Genomic DNA, 20,456 nt, shown 5'->3' with positions numbered 1-20,456 from the left:
CACCCCTGTGTTGGCCTCTGTCTCATTCTAGCCCAACACCATCCACTAGAACTTTCTGTGATGATGGAATATTCTATACTGAACGTCCATTGTGGGAGCCACTAACCACACCTATCTACTGAGCACTTGAAATGTGGCTAGAGTAACTAAGGAAATGAATTGTTAATTCTAATGAACTTCCATTTGAATTTAAATTGCCACATGTGGCCTGTGTCCACTGGATTCTGGTTTTGTAAATTGCAGAGCTCTTTACAGACCATAATGAATTGTACATATCCAGTACCGGCTTCATAATGACATCCCCGCCTAAAATATAGAAACTATTGTTCTCTTTGCTATGGATTCTACCTTAGGTCCACAGCAAACAGCCCTTCTTAGAATGTCTATCTCTCTTAAAAGAATAACTTTGTTTCCACCTGATGATCAACACTTTTTTGGATGAATTTTCTCCACCACCATGTCTGTATTCGTTGCAAGAGATAATATGGGGACATCTTCATTACCTCTGCTTTGCCAATAGTGAGGGACTATAATCTCAGATTTGTTCACTGTTGTTAAATCACAATCTTAGGAACTGAAATTGGGGGTAATTTTGTTTTAACAGTTACTGAAGACCTCGTGTGTATGGATTGCCATTGAGTGATGCTAAAAGTTATTCAGTACTGTTTTACTGCATGCTGTGTTTGTTCATCTAGATACAGCTTGTCATTTAAACATCTTTCATGCAAACTCTGTGTTACTCTGTCTCTCTGAGCTCAATGTCTATCTACATAGCTCCTGAGCAATATTATCATTTATATTTTTATTGTATTTTTTTACTATAGTGCTGAGTTAATATTGTTATTCTTCTCAAAAGTAGGTGGGAAAAAAAATCTACCTTTCCATAAAGAAAGTATACAACTAAGCCTAGAGATTTATATTTCTTAGTTCACCCTGTATAAGTCTTTGCTGCTTCTTAATGAGTGGGCAAGAGGTATTTTCAAGAGTATCTAATATGTGGAGTTAGCTACATGATGAACATCTCTATAGAGTCTATAATTTAATGTTAAACCAACAGATGTGAAACCCTCTGGGTCCCATGTCTTCCCTGATTTAATAATGTGATAGAATAGTTGGCACCCTGCAATGTTTTATTATAAAGAAAAGCAAATAAACAATAACAAAAGTTGTACATTTATATTTTGATACTTAATTCAATTATTTTCCATGACAGTAACCAAGGGTTTTTACTAACACAAATCAATTAAAGTTTCACAATACCTTTATGAGAGATATGAAGGAGCTTTATTCTAACTGTAAGAAGTACTGTGAAATTGCAATGATACATCAGTGATTTTCCATGATAATTAATCATCTGCTTGCAACCTGGCTGCTCCTTCAAAAATACAATTCATGTCTTTTTAGAAAATGACATTTTCAGGAAAATGTCAGTCTGGAAAGGTATTTTTCAAATATTGAGCTCATTGGATGACCCTCTTTAAACACTACTTTTACAGTAGCAATGTATACATGTGTTCTTGAATGGATTTCCTTCTTCTTCACCTCTGTCCACTTTTTTAAACAGCTTCATTGAGGTATAATTTTGACATACTAAATTGCATATATTCAAACATTTCTACAAGTTTTGACAAATGTATACACCCATGCGGAGAAGGCAATGGCAAGCCACTCCAGTACTCTTGCCTAGAAAATCCCATGGATGGAGGAGCCTGGTAGGCTGCAGTCCGTGGGGTCGCTAGGGGTCGGACACGACTGAGCGACTTCACTTTCACTTTTCACTTTCACACATTGGAGAAGGAAATGGCAACCCACTCCAGTGTTCTTGCCTGGAGAATCCCAGGGACGGAGGAGCCTGGTGGGCTTCCGTCTATGGGGTCACACAGAGTCGGACACGACTGAAGTGACTTAGCAGCAGCAGCAGCAGCAGCAGCAGCAGCATACACCCATGAAACTATCTCTACAATCAAGATGGGCAATATATCTATCCCCTCCAAAAGCTTCCTCCTGCCCCTTTGTAATTGCTCCCTCCCTGCCCTCTCAGCCTTTTCTTCATCCCTAAGTAGTCCTGAGCCTTTAGTTTAGTTTGTACTTTCTAGAATTTTGCATAAGTGCAGTCAAGCTATATGTTCTCTCTTTTTTTGTTTTTTCCTTTTTTGGTCTGGTTTCTTTTACCCAGCATACTTACTTTGATTTTGTATGTTTCAGTTGTTCATTTTTATTGCTGAATAGTATTCCTTTGTGTAGATATAATACAATTTGTTTATCCATTCACCTGATGGTAGACACTTAGGTCATTTCCCTCACTACCATTTTTATTGTCTAAAGAAGCAAAAGTCTCCCAAAACTACATTTAAATAGAAGCATCATAAATAGTTTTTCCCTTCAAAAGGATTTTTTATTATCTTCAGTTAGACTGCTGAGAAGCAAAGCAGGAGAGCAGGACAGTAATTTTTTCCTCAGAGATTACAGTCCATGTCCATTTGCTGAAAAGATAACTTTCATTTCCTAAATAGTGTTTATCCATGCCTAACTCACCAAATGGCACCACATCATATGCAATCAATTGCAGGAAAACAAAGCAGAAATTGGTTTTTGTTTTTTTAAACCTGTAACCAGAGTATCCAGTAGGAAAAGGCAAAGTCAAACTGACACCAGACATCTGTACAGTAATTAGGAAAAAGAGACAAGCCCAAAGGCCTGGCTTAAACTTGGGAGGTAAATTTGCACAGGCAGCGCCGTGTCAAGTTGGGCAAACATTAACTAACCACATAGAAAAAGCCTTGGAAAAACAACATTCTTAATTCAGTTTGATAAATGAGAAAACATGGGAAGGGGAATGATGATGATGAGTCCATATATATTAAGCACCTATGAGTGCCAGGCAGTTAACTTACATGTTAGGAATATGTGATGAATGAGTTTCACGTCTTTCTTCCAGGGATTTGTAATCTAAGGGAGATGACCATAAATGATGAATGTAGTATAATTTTGAGCAGTAAACTTCTTGTGAGATAAGCCAAGTACTGTTCAGAGCATAGTGTGAAGTTTTATTGCTCTTCCTCGGGGTAGGGAAGGCTCAGAGATGTAATTTGATGTAGACCTCACAGGCCATATATGATTTCTTGGATAAAGATGGGAGGTGAGGAGGTGGGAGGAAATTTTATGGGCAAGTAAGGGAGAAGGAGGGCTTCTCTGGTGGCTCAGAGGTTAAAGCGTCTGCCTCCAATGAGGGAGACCCGGGTTCGATCCCTGGGTCGGGAAGACCCCCTGGAGAAGGAAATGGTAACCCACTCCAGTATTCTTGCCTGGAGAATCCCATGGGCGGAGAAGCCTGATAGGCTACAGTCCACGGGGTCGCAAAGAGTCGGACACGACTGAGCGACTGAACGGAATGGAAGGGAGAAGGAAATGGCAACCCACTCCAGTGTTCTTGCCTGGAGAATCCCAGGGACGGGGGAGCCTGGTGGGCTGCCGTCTATGGGGTCTCACAGAGTTGGACACAACTGAAGTGACTTAGCAGCAGCAGCAGCAAGGGAGGTGGGGTGAGCTATTTGGTGTGGCTGAGGCTAGGTTGTGTCTTGCAGGTTAGGGCTGGATGGTAAAAGAGATTGAATGTCCTTTGAGTGGATTGAACTTTTCTCTGTGGGCAATGGGGATTCATCGAAGGTTTGATTTTATTTTAAAGCAGGAGAGTGACAAGAATCAACTGTAAATTCCATGGGGGACGTCTCAGCTTGCCATGAATTAACTGGATAAGTCCATGGATTAAGTGAGAGAATAACAATGGGCATAGTGGAAAATGAATTTGAGTATAGCATTTGAGGGTCTTCCCTGGTCACTCAGACGGTGAAGAATCTGCCTGCAATGCAGGAGACCTGGGTTTGATCCCTTGGTCAGGAAGATCCCCTGGAGGAGGGAATGGCTACCCACTCCAGTATTCTTGCTGGAGAATTCTGTGGACAGAGAAGCCTGACAGGCTACGGTCCATGGGGTCGCAAAAAGTCGTACCATGACTGCGTGACTAACACACACACACACAGCATTTGAAAGATGTGCTCGTACTGGCACTCTGGTATCAGATTTTTTAAATGTGGGTTTTTTTTTTTTTTTAGTAACTAATACATGGATAGAACACAGAATTCTAAAGGTAAATAAAGGAAGGGAGTGAAAAGGCATGCCTCCCACCTGTGTCCACCACAGCCACCACCTTTACCAGTTCTCTTCCTGAGGTGACCATTATTCCTTGTTTCTTTGTATTTTTTCAGAGTTATTCCTGGTATTTGAAAACAAATGCCTATGTATAATTAACTTTGTTCTCTTAATTTATGTTAGCAATAATTCAAAATCAGTAAATATATAACTACCGCATCCTTTCGAAAGGCTGCACGCTGTTCCATTTATGAATATTCCATCGTTTATTGATGAAAGCATAGGTTGTTTGCAGTCTTTTTCTGTTATAAACAGCGCTTCAGTGAATATCCTTGGACACTCATTCTCTTGCATAATATTGGCTTATCTTTAAAGTAAATACCTTTCATGTGAAACTTCTGGGTCAAAGGTTATACATATTTAAATTTTTCATGTATTGTCAAATTGTCCTTGACAGAGGTAGTGCCAGTTTGTACTCAGCAATGCATGAGAAAGCCTATTTCTGCACATCTTTGCTATTAGACCATGTTATCAGATCGGTTGATCTTTGTCCCTTTGATAAATGTCATCTCACTGTAGTTTAGTTTTTATTTCTTGTATTTAGGTGGTGTTGAGTACCGCTTTTTATTTTTAGAAGTCATTTGTATTACTTTTTGAGAACTGTATGCTCATATTCTTAACATACTTTTCTGCTGGTCATTGGCCTTTTGCTTTGGAATTTATGGGAGCTTTGTGTATATTAAGGAAATGAGTCCCTTGTTTTTGATGTAAATAGAAAATGTTTTTAAAAGCAACTATTTTGGGGGTTCTGTTCTAAAAGAACTAGGATATCTAAGCAGTTTGAGGAATCCACGGTTAGGCAGGCCTGAAGGCCAGGCTAATAAGTATGTGAAAGGTCTCTAACCCTGGCAAAAGCATGTTTGGTTTCCAGTACTGAAAAGGCCAGTATGTGCTAGAGACTTTGCTTCCTTAGTCATGGATGGAGCAAGCCTAAGATTAGGGAGGCTGTTGTTGAGTGAGAGGATTAAATGAGGTCTGAGCAATGAGAGAAATGGAGAGGAAGTGGACAGGGTTAAGCAGGAGATGGATAAGAATAGAAGGGATAGATTAGAAAGGGGGTGAATTAGAAAGAGATGTCAGCAGAAAAAGATCTCTTCACTTTTTGATGCTGTTGTCTGGTCAGAAGTCTCATTACCAACATCTGGTTTGTCTTCTGTTATCTCCCAGATGCTACCAATGCCCTTGGGATTAGCACAGGAAGGCCTGCTGCCCCACAGCAGACAGAAATCTGAGTAAGACTTCAATGTATTGAAGGGTCTAGAAATTGGCTGAAAGCTTCTCTATGTATGGGGTGGGATTGAAGCTCCAGGGTTATTCTAGGGGTTTGTGAAATCAGGGAATGTGAACATTATAAGAAGTATTCACTTGGAAAAGAGGGGACATTACTAGAACTCACTGATTACTGGGGGCATTTGCTTAAGGGGGAGGAAACTGTCTTTCATACAGCTGTTGTAATTATGGAACTCTAGTTACAGGAAAACATTAAGTTATACTCACTGGAAAAATTTAAACTGTATAAAGACCATGAAATTAAAAGTAGAAAGCCTTCCACTTTCTGGATAACCAACATAAACAGTTTATTCTATACTTTCTGGACCTTTTTACATCAACGTGCATACATTGTAAAGATTTTTTGCTCATCGTGCACACTGTTCAGTGATTGTTTTTGTATCTTAATATATCTCAGACGTCCTTCTGTCAGAACATGAAAATCTACTGTACCATTTACTGGCTCCTTAGTATCTGTGGATTTGCCACACTTTCCTTAACCATTCCCATAATTACGGCTATTTAAGCTGCCTCTTTGTTGATGCTTTGGCAGATAATACTGCAATGAGCATTCAAGTTATTGTAACAACAGTTGAGCATTTCCTCTTTGTCCCAGTGTTGTCTGTCTACAGCAGAGCTCCTGTCTACCTGAGTTGCTGCTGTAGACAGACAGCAACAACAGCAGCAGTTCAGAGTCCCGTGTAATGACAGTCTACCATGTTTTCGGAAAAGCTTTTGCTTCAGTTCCTAAAAAGTGAATAGAGCCATGTTTATGTGTGTGTAGCTTTGAATTTGCATTTGCAGAAGTAGTTTTTAAAGCCCACTTTCCAGAACCTTGTTCATTTTAGAAGTGGTCCCTGCAATTTGAAGTGTCTTGCTCAAGGGGGCACAGACACACCAAAACCCTGCAGACAGTACTTTTGTATTGGTGCAGAATGGTCTGAAAACTTTTCCTTATTCCATATTGTGTCATTATCCTAAGAATTTACAAAAGCAGATTGAATCAAACTAATCATGTGACTGTCTAACAGAATCTCAATACAGATGTTTTCATACATTTACAATTTATATTTAGATCTTTGTGTTATATCATTTTAAATTAAATCATATTTTTCATTTGTATCATAAGAAAAACTGATACTTCTCACCGAGTTTTTAGTCATGCCAGAAAATTTCCCAAAATACATTCAACTGTTTTTCTTTAGCTTGCCCTTTCATGTTCACCTGTGTTCCACTTTTCATTGTTTGAAGTTACGGGATGACAGGCTTTCCATTTCCCATTTCCTGGTGCCCACCTCTCCCTGCCTACCCTTCTCTGCTGAGATGATAGGCAGCTCTGGCCCAAAAAAGTTGAGCTTCACAAGACCAGCAGCTACCACATGCCTGTACTCTTCAGTTAATAAGAGACCGTCGACAGACTTCAAAAGCCTGAGCTATGTGAGTTTGGCTGCCACCCCACTCAGCCTCACGGAGAAGGGCTGGTGGCCTTGTAGGAGCTTTGAAGTTCTGTATGCTTGTCCCCCTTGATTCCTGTCAGTTTAAGGTTTAAGGTGAGTAGCTGAGAGTTTAGTAGGGAGTAGCATCAGCTCTCTTTGAGGGATTTGAGGTACTCAACTTGCAGCCTTGAGTTCCTTCCTTTGGTAGCTTGTGGAAGAAAGATCTGTCGGGGATTTATAGCATGCAGGCATTTTGAGGTTGATGCGTGGGGACAGGAGGCTCATGTGAGAGTCCTGGACCACATCCTTTTGCTCATATAACTAATTCTGTGCATCTGGGAGACAAATAGTCTTGTCTTCCCTTTGAACTGTTCAAAATACCTGGGGATGTACTTTTGGCCTGACTCAGTTTAAGGACTCTTGTTCCCATCATTTTGAAAATTGCTGTCACTTACACATTTTCCTGATTTATTTATTCTTTTTCTTTCAGATGTGATGACTATTTTAAAATAGATTGACAGAGAATAACTGGATTTATTGAGCACTTGCTGTTTAGGGTGGTGGTATGCTAAATGCTGAAAGAAAGTTTGCAGACTGCCTTGTACTGTGAGGGTTTCTGCATGGACTGAAGGACTCTGTATGGAGAAGAGCCAGGGGGTGACCTAACTCACTTGAGCCAGGGTGCTGTCACCCACCATCTGTCTCCTGGTGTAGACCTGTGTGCAGATCTTATCTACTATGTCACATGGAATTTTGGAATCTTGAAACAAGTCACCTGGCATAAATGATATTAAGATAAAAGTTTCAGGCCTGAAATTAGCCAGAAAAATGCCTGTCATGTCTCCTGAAGGTGTTGTGAAGATCACATAAGCCTGTTGTTTGTGAAGATGCTTTGTTCATTTCAGGAGAGTCATGCACACCCGTCAGAGACCTGAGAACAGGTGTGAGTTGCTCAGGTGTCCCTAGAGAGGTTGAATTTCCCCCCAGCTTCCCTGCCTGAATGATTCGCCTCTGACTTGGGAGATGGCTTGTGTCTTTTTGGTGTATCCTCTGTCACCCTGCCCTGCACACACATGCTTAATGAGTACTAGACAAATCTGCCAGATGAATAAATGAACATTTGTAAAAGCAGCGTTAGAACCATTACAGCAGCAAATTATAACTAAGATTATAAACCATGAATGTCTGCAGAATTTCCTGTACAATTTCCAAATCAAAATGGACCCTGGTTACAGACTCTCTGGGTATTGTCTGATATATTTGTGACAAGAAAAATGCATATAGAGAGAAACAGTAGGATATTTTTCTTCTGCTTTCAGGATGTAATTCATCCCCTCTGGCAGAAAACACAAGGAAAATAAAAATGTTAAGTCAGATACTAGAAAGGTTAAAAAAAAATTCCACAGGTTAATGTTACCATTTCAAAAGATGAAGACTATATGACTAGACAGGATGTTAATGACTTGACATTACAAAATTTATCAAATTTATTTCTAAAGCAGTTTGGTTCCCCCTCTCAAATGCATGAAGCATGTGGGAGTTGGAATAGATCTGCCCCAGGCTGCCAAACAAATTTTTAATGGAACTGGAGTCCTTCAGGGATTGTCCTAAATCCACATAATATTCTTAGGTCTTGGTGTTTGCACTGGGACCTGTATATTAGCAGATGTACGTGTGAATAATATACTTATATCCATCCATCACCTTAGTGACTCCACATCTGTAGAGGCTGCTCCACATCAATTATTCCACCGCAGGGGGTAGAGAGATATTTGGGCTAGCATTGACCTCTTTTTTCAATTAGGGCCTCAGAAGCAGTGTGTTCTGGAAGTCAAATGGTCCCTTTAGACAGAACCTCTGTGAATCTATTTGGCCTAATGTGGCCGTGCTAGAAAGTCAATATGATTACCTGTGCCAGGTGTGGAGGCAGCATCCAGAAAAACATGAAAATTTTGTCACTAAGAGGCACCATCAATATTCAGGATCTTTCCAAGTTCTCTAATCCTTGCATTAGATATTAGCAAGTCTATCAAAAATGAATGCCAGCCTTAGTAAAGTATATATACCTTCCACACAAAAAATGCAACTGTTTGAAAGAAGTTGTAATTTATTTGAGGAGCTAAATTCACTTTCAAATGCTAGATGTTTTTATTATCTGAGATTTCAGGGGCAAAATGTTTCTTCAGAAAGAACAGGATTTTTTCTTTATATCTTAATGCCCTTAAAAAAAAAAACAGAGAACAAAGTTTTTGTAATGCTTATTTCTCTGTTTGTAAACATAGAACATCTTTCTCAAGAGCACATAGTGCTTTTCATTTTATGAAGCTTCTGATATTATACATGGTGGTGTGTCGCATATTGTCATAACTAATAAATCAGTGACAAATGTAGCCACCTCATTTTGTTGGGGAGATATATAATTGTGGTGGTAGCTGACCATTTATTTAATTATGTGGTAAGTACCATATGATGAGAGGGTAAAGTTAAATTGATGATTTGGGCTATCTCAGCCAGGATACAGTTTACATGGCAATTACACCAGGATCATCTCAGTGTAATTGGCAAGTAATTTTGTAAGCGAAGGAACATGACAGCTCATTTACATGGTGTTCAATGAATAAAATTTGGGAACATTTATCAACCACTTCCAAGTGAAGTGATTGCACCAGTATTGCCCAAAATGCTGTATAGGTGATTCGAAAACATTGTGGAAGGTTTCTGGTATGAATCTGCATTCATTTGCTCCCTGAACATTTATTAGGTGTGTGCTGTGTGCCAGGCACTGTCCTAGACAGTGAGAATACAAAAACAAGTGAAAAGTTACATCCTCCTGTCACAGAACTCATGGTTGGGAAGCAGACCTGTTATCAGTAGTTACACAGCAATGTAATAAGTGGAGGTCTGAGCTCTGCACAGGTACTGTGGGTACTGAGGAGGGGAAGCCAGGAAGGTAGAAGATGGCCAGGGAAAGCTTTCTAGAAAGGGTGACGGCTGAGATGAATTATAAAGAACAAGCAGGACGGAATTAGGGGAGGGGGAGAGGACCTTCCAGGCAGAGGTGCCTGCAAGAGCAGAATCTTAGATGAGCAAATGACTAGTGTAAGCTGGAAATTTTAAGCAGTTCAGGCACATTTCAAGGCAGACCTGGTGCCCGAGAAGCAGACTTGGTGGAGATCTCACAGGCCAGACCTTATCCTGCAACCTGGGAAGCACTGGGAGATTTTAACAAGCATCTTAGAGTTGGACCACTCTATGTAATAAAATATTTGTATTTGGCTATTATGTTATGCCAGGCAGGGCATCTCATCCTCACAGCAACCCCATAAGGCAGGCACTGACATGTCCTCACTTTACAGATGAAAAAACTGAGTACACAGAGAGTGCCCAAAGCTACGGAGGGGGTGATGGAAGAGTCAGGATTTGAACCCAAGACTGTCCAGCTCCAAAGCCCATGCTTGTCCCCAGCACCCACACCGTGTCACAGTCTCCTTGATATAATCGATTGTAACTCCTTGTTTTTAAGTTGCACACTCCTCCACCTCCTATCTCTACTTCTAGGCTGTGAGCTCTGTGAGGCCAGGAACTATATTTATCTTGCTCACAGCCACATCCCTCAAGCTTAAGATGATGCCTGCACCTTCATAGGCACACCACAAATAAAGAAAAAATGTAGTTTTTAGGGGGTCATGACTGGAGGCTGTTGAAGTCAGCCTGTCAAAGGATGACAATGTGGGCCTGAATTAGTCAATACAGAGTGGTGAGGATGGGAAATAAATTGGCAAAACTTGATGATTGATTGGACATGTGGATTTTGTTGGCATATCCTCACAGTATTTCTGATCTCCAACTCCTACACTGGAGAGATGACTTGGCAAAACAATCTGAAGCAGAGGGAAGCTCATGCTGCTCTTCACAAAGCTCTCACATTCCTGAGACGAAATGTTGTGGACTCAGGAAGAGAAGTTAGAAGAAAGTTTCCTGGAGATAGTTAAAAATAGAATGAACACATCTGCCTGGAATGGGAGAGGGACAGGGCTGCCCAAGGGTAGATGAATGGTTAGATGGCCTTTGGGATTCTTCCCCCTTTGAAAATTTTCTAGTTTAGAATAAATAAAAATTCTCCTGAACCATCTGTCCTTAACTGTCTGGCTTAAAGATAAAATCAAAGTGTCCAAGAACTGGAAATATTGAGTCCAAATGCCTGGATTGTAGATAAGGAAACAGAAGCCCAGAAGGGTTAGATGGCTTGTCCAAGGGCACACACCCCAGGCCACTGGTCTCTCAGTCCCCCACCCCCTGGACTCTCAGTGAGCAGCATCTGTGTTCCGTGCCCCCTGTGGCAGGCCTGTGCTGGGCGCTGGCCCAGAAGCAAAGAGAACCTGGCATCAGTACTTGAGGCGTGCAGACAGCCTCGACAGGAAGTGCCACTTGTCACCTAAAAATGCCGCGAAGTACCACCTACTGCGCGGAACATTTTGAAAAACAGAGACAATGAATTTGAAAGTCTATAATGGTTTTTCTTTAGCCCCACTTATTGCCAGACACTACTTCAATGCTTTCCAGTCATTACCACTGATTCTCACAACTTGAAGTTAGATAATATTACATTTTATGTTTCAGAAAGCTAAAGCCCCAAGAATTCATTCCATAAGACCAGACTAAGTTCACTCCAAGCCCTAACTGCACAGTCTGTGTTAACATTAGTTGCATTTCCCTACTGTCTTCTTTTTCTACACGCTGGGTCTGTCCATTGTATCATAGATACAATTTTGAAGTTTCATTTTTTTGTTTGGAAGACAGCTGTGCTCACCACTATACCACAACACTGAACTTTCACTGTTTGACTTGTAATGTGTTCTGTTTTTCATGTCAATTCATAGTCTTCATTTTAATAGCTGTGTAGTGTCTTATCAAGTTTTTAGGAGGTTCTTAAATAAATATTTACTCATAAAAATCTTTCAATTTTTGGCACATATGGCATTTGGAAGGTATATATTATATATTGAGGACCATATGACCATCCTCTATCGATGGCATTGGGATGAGCAGGAGAGAAACTGCCAGGCTCTCCACGGGGGATCATGGCTTTCTTTCCCACCAAGAGCCCTTGGGGGGACGCAGGATGGCACTTGGCACAGCTCAGAATAGAGCCCGGGTAGAGATGGCCTGAGACAGGTAGCAGGTGACTTTTCAAGCCCCTGCTTCTCTGACTGAACACACATTCTTCCTCCTGTTCTTGTGAAAAAGCAAGTTTTCATTTTCTTAGGGTAGTAAAAATCTTTTGTGTGAAGAAAAAGTGTCATCAGGTGTGTTATTCATCAGCATATATACCATCCCTTTAAAATGACAGTGGGAGTAAGAGTTCATCAGTTCAATATGTCTTTCACATTTGGAGACTCCTGACTAATAAAACTCTGGTATTTATCATCAGAACAGCCAAAGAACTAAATTCTGGCACATGCTATTCTCACGCACTGAGAAAAACTTAAAAAGACAGAAGATTGTCTCCATTCTTCCTTCTTCCATTCATTTAGAAGAAAAAGCATACCTTTTTTTAATTAAAAAAAGTATGAGCTTACAGAAACATCTGGCCTCTATTACCATAGCAGCCTCCTAAATGGTCTCCTTGTCCGCCCTTTTAAAATCAACTCTACATAACAGCTAGAAAGATGTTTCTAGAACACAGAATTCTACCAGTCACTCTCTCATGTTGTCAACATCTTCTTCCACTTCTCCTTCTGCGGCTCTTAGAGTTACATATCACGTGTAGCCACAGCTCCCAGCTCCTCTTCTTCCACCTTGTCTTAGCCATACCAAGCTGCTTCTGCCTCCCAGCTTCCTGCTGCAAAACAGGGTGTCTCCAGCCTCACATGGAAATCTGGTCCTTTCTCCACAAGCTCCCCACTGGGCTCTGCAGAACCTGGCTCCCAGTTGAGCTCCCTCAGTACCTATCCAGCACTGTCATATGGAATATAGCCCACAGTCTTGTTTTTATTTGGCCAGCATGGTACTTTAGAAGAGCTAAATTTCATTGAGTATGGCATATCACTGTTCAGTTGAAGGAGGCCCTGCCCCTCTCTGTTATACATCAAGCCCTGATTACATATTTATTCTTTACTGGGTCATATACAGCTATTTGCTTTTGATCTCTTTTACCCAACAGACTATATGTTGCATGTGTATTGTGTACTGTTAACTTTTGTATCTATAGGTCTGGTAGAGACTACTCAATAAATAACTATTGAGTTAACATATGCATTAAAAAGAAAACTAAAATTATGTCAGGAAAGATGCAATAACTCGTTTTGGCCTCTCTGTTCACAAACATAAAATTCATGGACCTGGCCCACATTAACAATATTCCATGGGGACAGTGGAAAGCCTGTGTTCATGATATGATTCTGCTAAAATAGACATTTTGGATCTTGAACCCTCTGAATATGCTTATGGTCCTTCCCACTATTTCGTATACCAGGAGATTTGTATCAATTCTTATGATCCCTCATGAATAACATTCTTCACATTTGTCGTAGTTTTGTGTATTAAGGCATACATTTCCATGATTTCATTTCATATCCTTGTGACCTCCATATTTCCGTCAAACTGAGATCTGCAGAAATTTGGATGGGATAGTATGGATAAAGATGTGGTACTTTATATACTTGGTAAGGTGTGATCGTGATCAAAGTACAGTCATTGTACCTTACCTGAACTTGGATCCTGACAAGGAGTAAGACACCCATATATATACAGCTGGTGAGGCTGGAGGTTGAGCTAAGGGGAATACCCACTGGTCAACATCTGATGTATCATCTTTTTGATAATCTGGTCCTTGGTCTCAGCCACTGCATTTTTCATGTCCTTAGTTATTCTCTTCTGGATGTTCAGTTCTATGCTGCTTTAAAACACTAAAAAAAAAGATGTAGTATCTTGTAAAACACAGATTACTCATACTTATGGAATTTCATATCATTGTCAGTGATGTAGATCTGTGGTACCTGCCTATGGCCATGTTGTTGCCATAAATTAAACCTCCAGAGAATGCCCTGCATTTTCAGGGAGTGCTATGGATGCTGCAGAGGGACAATATGTCATAAGGCATTGCTGAGGAAACATGTTAGTAGCACAGGAATGGGAATGTGTCCAAGTGTCAAGTGAAACAACAGCAACAAAAAAGTCTTCTGCTTAAGCTTCCTTCCCTAGGGAAGAGGTGGGCACAGAATCAGGTGAGTTTATTACAGAATTCTTTAGCAGCCAGAAATTTCATTGACAATTTTGTTCATGTGCTGGCTTGTCTGCCTTCTCAGAGGCCCATTGTGCATTCCTTACTTGATGTTATTAATCGTTAATGGATGCACCTGAAAATCAAGCAATATCATTTGGGTTGTAGTATGTTAAGTGGTTCTTTTCTGTAGCATAAAGCTTGTCAGCTTATCTTTTTCTTAGTAATGAACACCATTTTTTTCAATGTCCTAATCACATCCTTCCACATCATCTTGAGGCAGAACCAGATCCAACTGCTTCTATTCTGTACTGTTGGCATCAATTATGTCAAATTATGAAACCTACTCACAGGTCCTAAGGTTCTCTTTTCTTGAGACACAGGTCTGATGCATGCCTTCTGAAGCTCATGATTACCAACATTCAACACTTGTCTGTTTTAGGTAAACAGAATCAAAGAGAGCACTGGGCTAAATTTACAGTTTTAAGGAAATCATCTATAGAATAGATTTATTCCTAAGTGTTGGCGCTCTTGGGCTGGTTGCAAGTATTTTTCTTTTCTATGTCCCTTCTCCCTGAAACATAAAAACGCACCTCAATCTGCATGTCATTGCTTCAGAGCTGAGGATCTCCACTGTTGTGGTAGAAAGTAAATAACACCCATGTTTTGGTTATAAAATCATAATAATTTAATTTTTAGTAACTATTATATTGACGAGAAGCATCAGACTTCTGATACATTGCATACTTAATTTCATTCAGCCAAATACCTATAGTTGAAAGAGGACAATACAAGAAATAGTGAACAGCCCTCAAGGAAATCTGATGTTTCTTTCTGTCATATGGTGCTGCAATTTTACTGTTTCTTATGCCTCTAGTAAGATGAAATGATCCATCATTTTGGAGTCATTTTTTAAAAATAAAAATTCTTATCTTTATACTCCAAGTTCTGATTATGTCCCTACCTCCTTCATTTTAAGCTTACTTTGATTGTTCTGCTTTTTCTTCTGAGCTTTGAAAGATCACTTTTTTCCACTAAGAAAAAGACTCACCCTGAACCTCCAAGATGGTTAAGGTGCCTTTTGATGTGCAGGGCCATGCCTTATACCCCTTGAACTGCTATTACCCTCTCCAGTATACAGAAGAGGTACAATGTGGTTTCTGAATGAGTGAAAGAATGGGAAAAATTAACACCTGGTTTCATAACTTATGATTGTTTAACCTCTTTGACCTGAATTATATTCCAGACAACACTGTATCATCTCAAACTTGTCAATTACTCTTAATACTAAATTCAGTGTAGTTCATAGAGTCATTGCTCAACAAGTGTTTAGTGAGAGCAAAATATATCATGTATTTTGGAGTCCTATTATAGAGAAGCCAGAATTTGGCACATAGTCTTTCAAAATCCATACTTTTTCAGATTAATCAAGTCAAGGGCTGGATTTTCACTCTGAAGACTAACCATTGATTCAACATATTGGTTACTGTCATTGCTCTCCATCAGACCTCCTGTGTTTGGAACACCTTATAACATTCCAGAGATGGGAAAAAAATCTTTGGAAAAACCATCCCTGTTTCTTGAAATATTAAAATGGAAACCTTCCCCTTCAGAGAGTCCTATTGATCTAGTTCAGCAGATATCCACTATTCCTCCAAACATTTATTGAACACCTTGTATGTGGCATGAGTTGGAAATAAATGTGAAACTGGCAAGTCTTTGATTTTAATAATTTGGTAGCCAAATATAGGAATAAAGCAGAATTCAGTATGATAAATTCTTCAATAGAAGCAGATATAAGGAACAGAGGAAGCCAAGAGAGGGGAGTAATTAATTCTATGAAAGACATTATGGAAAGCTTCCTGCAAGAAATTTCTATGAGTTGAAATTCACCCATAAGAACAGTTTTTATCTTTTGGGTAACTATCATAAGTGAAAAATGCCCCTCATGTGCTTGATGTATTTATTTATCAAGCAATGTCACATTGTAAGGAATAAGCTTAAAATTCAAACATTTGAAAAACATTTGACTCCTCTCTACAGCACCTAAATTCACCTCAGTATTCCATAGTTTGTGTGATATCTGAAAAACAGCTGAATCAAACCCTACTATATTAATGGATTTGTATGTGTGCACATAAGTTATGCTGCCAATTTTTTATGGTTTCATAAATAGTGCTAGCACTAATGTTTCTAAAAAAGTGAAGAGAAGACCTCATATGTGCTGGTAGAATTTCAGTATGTATTATAGAACACTGCTAGTCTTGATATAGCCTACGGGATGTGACTTTTCATAAAAACCTAATGAATTTCTAGATATGTCAGCTGTTTCCAAACAGATGCACTCTGCTAATCTAATGGAAACATTTTGAGCCCAGATTCCAAATATCAATAGCTTTTAGTATTGCAAATTAGTTTGTCTATTGGGTAAATTGAACTGTGTGGCTCTTGATAAAAAGTAGCAAGTAATTTTATATGGATGTTTCATGTGTAATGGCCTTGCCAGGGTTTGACGCTCATATTTTTCCTTGCAGAGTTTTAAGTTGAACGTAGACAGTCATTGTGCGCTCAAGGAAGCAGTGGAGGAAGAAGGACACCAACTTCTTGAGCTTATTGCATCTCACAAAGCAGGTAAATCCTCCTGAAATATTGCAAGTCTTTATGTCTCCAGACTATTAAGAATGAAGAAGCATTGCTGTAAATTACTGCATATATTCACTTCCTTATGTATTATTAATATTTACATTATCAGATTGACCTTCAAGATTTATAAATGTTTCATATACTGCATACAATGCTGTGATACTTATAAGATGAAATACTGCCTCCAAATGGTCTGTTCATTTTATTTGGGGCTTGCTGTTCGCCCGAGTTTCAATTGAAATCACATTCCTGAAAGCTTCACATTGACATGCTTTTTGATGTAGGTGCTCTGGAAATAACATTAAGATAATGAATGAGAATTGTGCATATAGGTAGAAGGCATATGCATCCGGGTACTTGTAGGTATCATTACAGATATAAGGCAGGCAGTCTAGAGACACATGATTATTTCCCTGCCAACTCATACTCATGACCGTTTTGCATGTTCTCTGTTGGTCATTGTATTAGCAGAGTTTTAGCCTTAGACCAATTCTTACCCTAGTATTAGTGTATTTATGAGAAACGGATTGTAAATAAAAAATAGTTTTGTCATTTGGTTATACTTATTCTGGTAGTAAAAGACCATAAGACAGGATGAATTAGTTTGCCCCTTGTTTTGAGCTTACCACAGCCCAATAAGAAAAAAGCAGCATTAATCTGATGTGCTAACGCTAAAGATTGCTGTCTTAAATTTGGCCCATTTACTGTATTTCAAGTCGAATTACCTTTACTTATTTCCATACATTTTCTGATCATTGTAAAGTCTCCACAAAAAGATATACACAGAGCCTTTTATTTGGAATGTGAAGCTAGAGTGTTAATAATTTTTATATATCGTGATTTTGGTTCTGTATACATTTTTTTAGTCCATGTGTTAAATCTAAGTCAATTCTAAACCATGCATCTATGGGGTTTTCCCATTTTTGTGTTCTTATGCCTTCTGTCAAGTCAAAAAAACCCCAGTCTCGGTTCTGAGATGGTGATGGTAATGGTTGCTTAAAATTATGTTTATTGTTGGAAATATCTATCTAATCTTAAATGAAAAACAATACTGGGTAAAAACACAGCCGAGTCGCTAATGTGTGCTTTCCCCCTCCTCTGGAGAAGGACTGAAGGACATGCTGCGGATGATTGCAAGTCAATGGAAGGAGCTGCAGAGGCAAATCAAACGGCAACACAGCTGGATTCTCCGGGCTCTGGATACCATCAAAGCTGAGATTCTGGCTACTGATGTGTCTGTGGAGGGTGAGGAAGGGACTGGAAGCCCCAAGGTAAGTGGCTTGAAGTTTGCCTTATTTCCTCTTATTTCTGTCTTCTTTTGAACTAGGTACCACTGAAGTTTTCTTTCTACCCCTAAGGCTTTTCGTTTCTACTGGGTAAACTTTCTCTCTCTATGTATAGGTATGTATAAACAAAATGAAATGGCTTAGTTTAGAACAATAAAAAAAGCCTCCTACAACTTTCAAGTTTTCCAGGAACGGGTCTTTCTGTGAAAAGTGTCAGAGTAGGAGGGAGACCGTACTTTAAGGGTAGGAGAAAGGGGGACATAAAACATTTAGTAAACAAAACATAAAGCATCTTTAACATGAATAATCAGAATGGTTTTAAATTGTTTTGTTGCAACTATAAATCACTATAATCAGTGCAATCACTCAGCTCTGACATCCATTAGCCGCTTGGTTACAGCAAATTAACAAAGAAGAGAGAAAGTGATTCATTATCTCATTCCTGTTAATGACTATCAGATGCATTGCCTAATTAGGGGATGGTCATTGTAGTGGGAAGAAGGTCATATGCTTTGCTACAAATCTTTTTGCTCTGAGTGTAAGTTCTCCATAATGGTGCATGCACCAAATACAAGTACTTTGAGAATGAATATTGACATGTTTTGGTTATCTATTTTAGATTTGCAAAATAATCTGTAAAGCATATGAACTTGAATTTTAAATGAGGCACCTTTTAATACAGTGTGCCAAGGTTCTAGAGGTATCTTTGGACTCATGATGTGGAAGATAATTTTATTAATTTGATATTTTCATTCAATCTCTCTTTTCTTTTGTATTTGTTCTTTTGTGAAAGTTAATGCAGAAAACAGGTCTCATAATAGACTCAGCATGGAAACATACTATAAAATGGGGGAAACAGATTTAAGAGTTCATGGCTTCTATTCCTGGCACGGACAAAGTAATTAAATCATCATCAAGTCACATTTATTCGGCCTCCATGTGGATTGTCATTGGGCTCCATGTATACAGAGCAAGTTAAACAAACCCTCTACCCTCTGAGCCTCACATTCTTAAGTTCAGGCAAGGAGAAACCCAACCTGCTCTGCAGTGGTGAGGCCATGCAACTAGTTGAAAAGCTCAGGTGGTTTATAGCTTTGGAATCTTAAACAACAAACTTTACCTTATTTGTTGGAAACAGAAGATGGAATGGTGAGCTCAGTTCCATTTAAAGAAGGCTCCATGGAGGAGGTCACATTTCAGGAAATACTTGAAGGAAGGAAGAGAGGTGGCTTGGCGCATAAGCATGTATTTTAGGAAGTGACATGATGAAAGAATCAGAGCTGGAACTAGTAACGGGGAACGGGGGGTGTCTTCAGCAGACTTCTCGGGGCAGAAATGCTGTTCTTTCAAGGAGCAGACTGTAGTGGAAGTTGATTGGGCCGATGCTTTGGTTGGAGTAGGGGGCAGCGATGATGAGAAAGGACACGCCTGAAAACTCTGTTGTGTTTTATTTATTGAACAAAAATATACCGAGTGATTACTTTTTAAAACCTACCCTGTATTGGACGCATTCTACATGCCAGCTACTGTGTTGTACATTACTTCTTGTGTACACTTTCATTTAATTCTCACCACAAACCATATACACCTTAAGGCAGTACTATTATAATTCCCAGTGGAAAAAAATGGAAGCACAGAGAAGTTAAGTAACTGGCTTAAGGTCACATAGGTGTTAGGTAGCAGAGCTGGGATGTGAGTCGGAGCCGTTTGGCCCCAGAGCCCATTGTCAACGCTGCCTAGAGCACTGCCTGTTACTGGTGTTGCTCAGGGTAGGACGCAGTGATGAACAATAAGCCTTGGTCTTGTCTCATGGAGCTTGAGTGAAGTGGGGTGACAGACTTAAAGCTCACAACCACACTTTGATAAACCACGATGGACTGTGAAAGAAAAGCAAAGGGAGCAATCAGAGGCTGGGCTGGGAGAAGTGATTGAGATCCAAGTCTGGGGGAGCACGTCCTTGAGGAAGTGACATTCTGTGAACAGGCTGTTGCAGCTAGTGGGGAGTGGGGAGTATGCAAGGGAAGCTGTGTGGCTGTGGGGGAGAGGGTGACGTTTGGGGGTGAGCAGGGGAATGACATCACTGACTCACAGAATAAAGCCCTCTCCTTGGCTTTGGTGTGGAGCAGGGATGGGGAAGTGGGGTGAGTCGGGGTGAGGGAGGCGAGGCGCACGGTGGACGAGCAGAGATGGTGCAGTCACCTGCATTCATAAGGACCTGTGGCTCTATTCACCAGGGTCAGCTTGAATTGGACACTATTGCTCATTCTGTGGGACACAGATGAAATAAAGAAGATAGCTAAACACAATGAGGAGAGGGTATTATGAAATCAGAGGCAATGTTAACATTTTTCAAAAGTAGGACCACCTTCCCCAGGCCCCACCTCAAATGAA

General features: G+C 39.9%; 1 protein-coding gene across 2 annotated transcripts in view; it reads left to right on the top strand.

The window, feature by feature from the left end:
- Window positions 1-20,456, top strand: part of AKAP6 (A-kinase anchoring protein 6) — a 408,114-nt gene that overhangs the window by 143,156 nt on the left and 244,502 nt on the right. Inside the window, exons 6-7 of one of the 2 annotated variants that reach the window (XM_055418225.2) lie at window positions 16,671-16,767; window positions 17,884-18,050. In XM_055418225.2, the coding sequence (XP_055274200.2) occupies window positions 16,671-16,767; window positions 17,884-18,050 (264 nt within the window). The remainder of the gene's footprint in view (window positions 1-16,670; window positions 16,768-17,883; window positions 18,051-20,456) is intronic. The other variant, XM_055418226.2, reaches the window with a different exon arrangement.

This window comes from Moschus berezovskii, chromosome 21 (genome assembly GCF_049115385.1).
Source record: "Moschus berezovskii isolate FMDL1 chromosome 21, NW_MosBer_1.0, whole genome shotgun sequence".
NCBI lineage: Eukaryota > Metazoa > Chordata > Mammalia > Artiodactyla > Moschidae > Moschus > Moschus berezovskii.
Note: the sequence above shows the minus strand (reverse complement) of the source record. Positions and strands in the feature narration are given on the sequence as shown.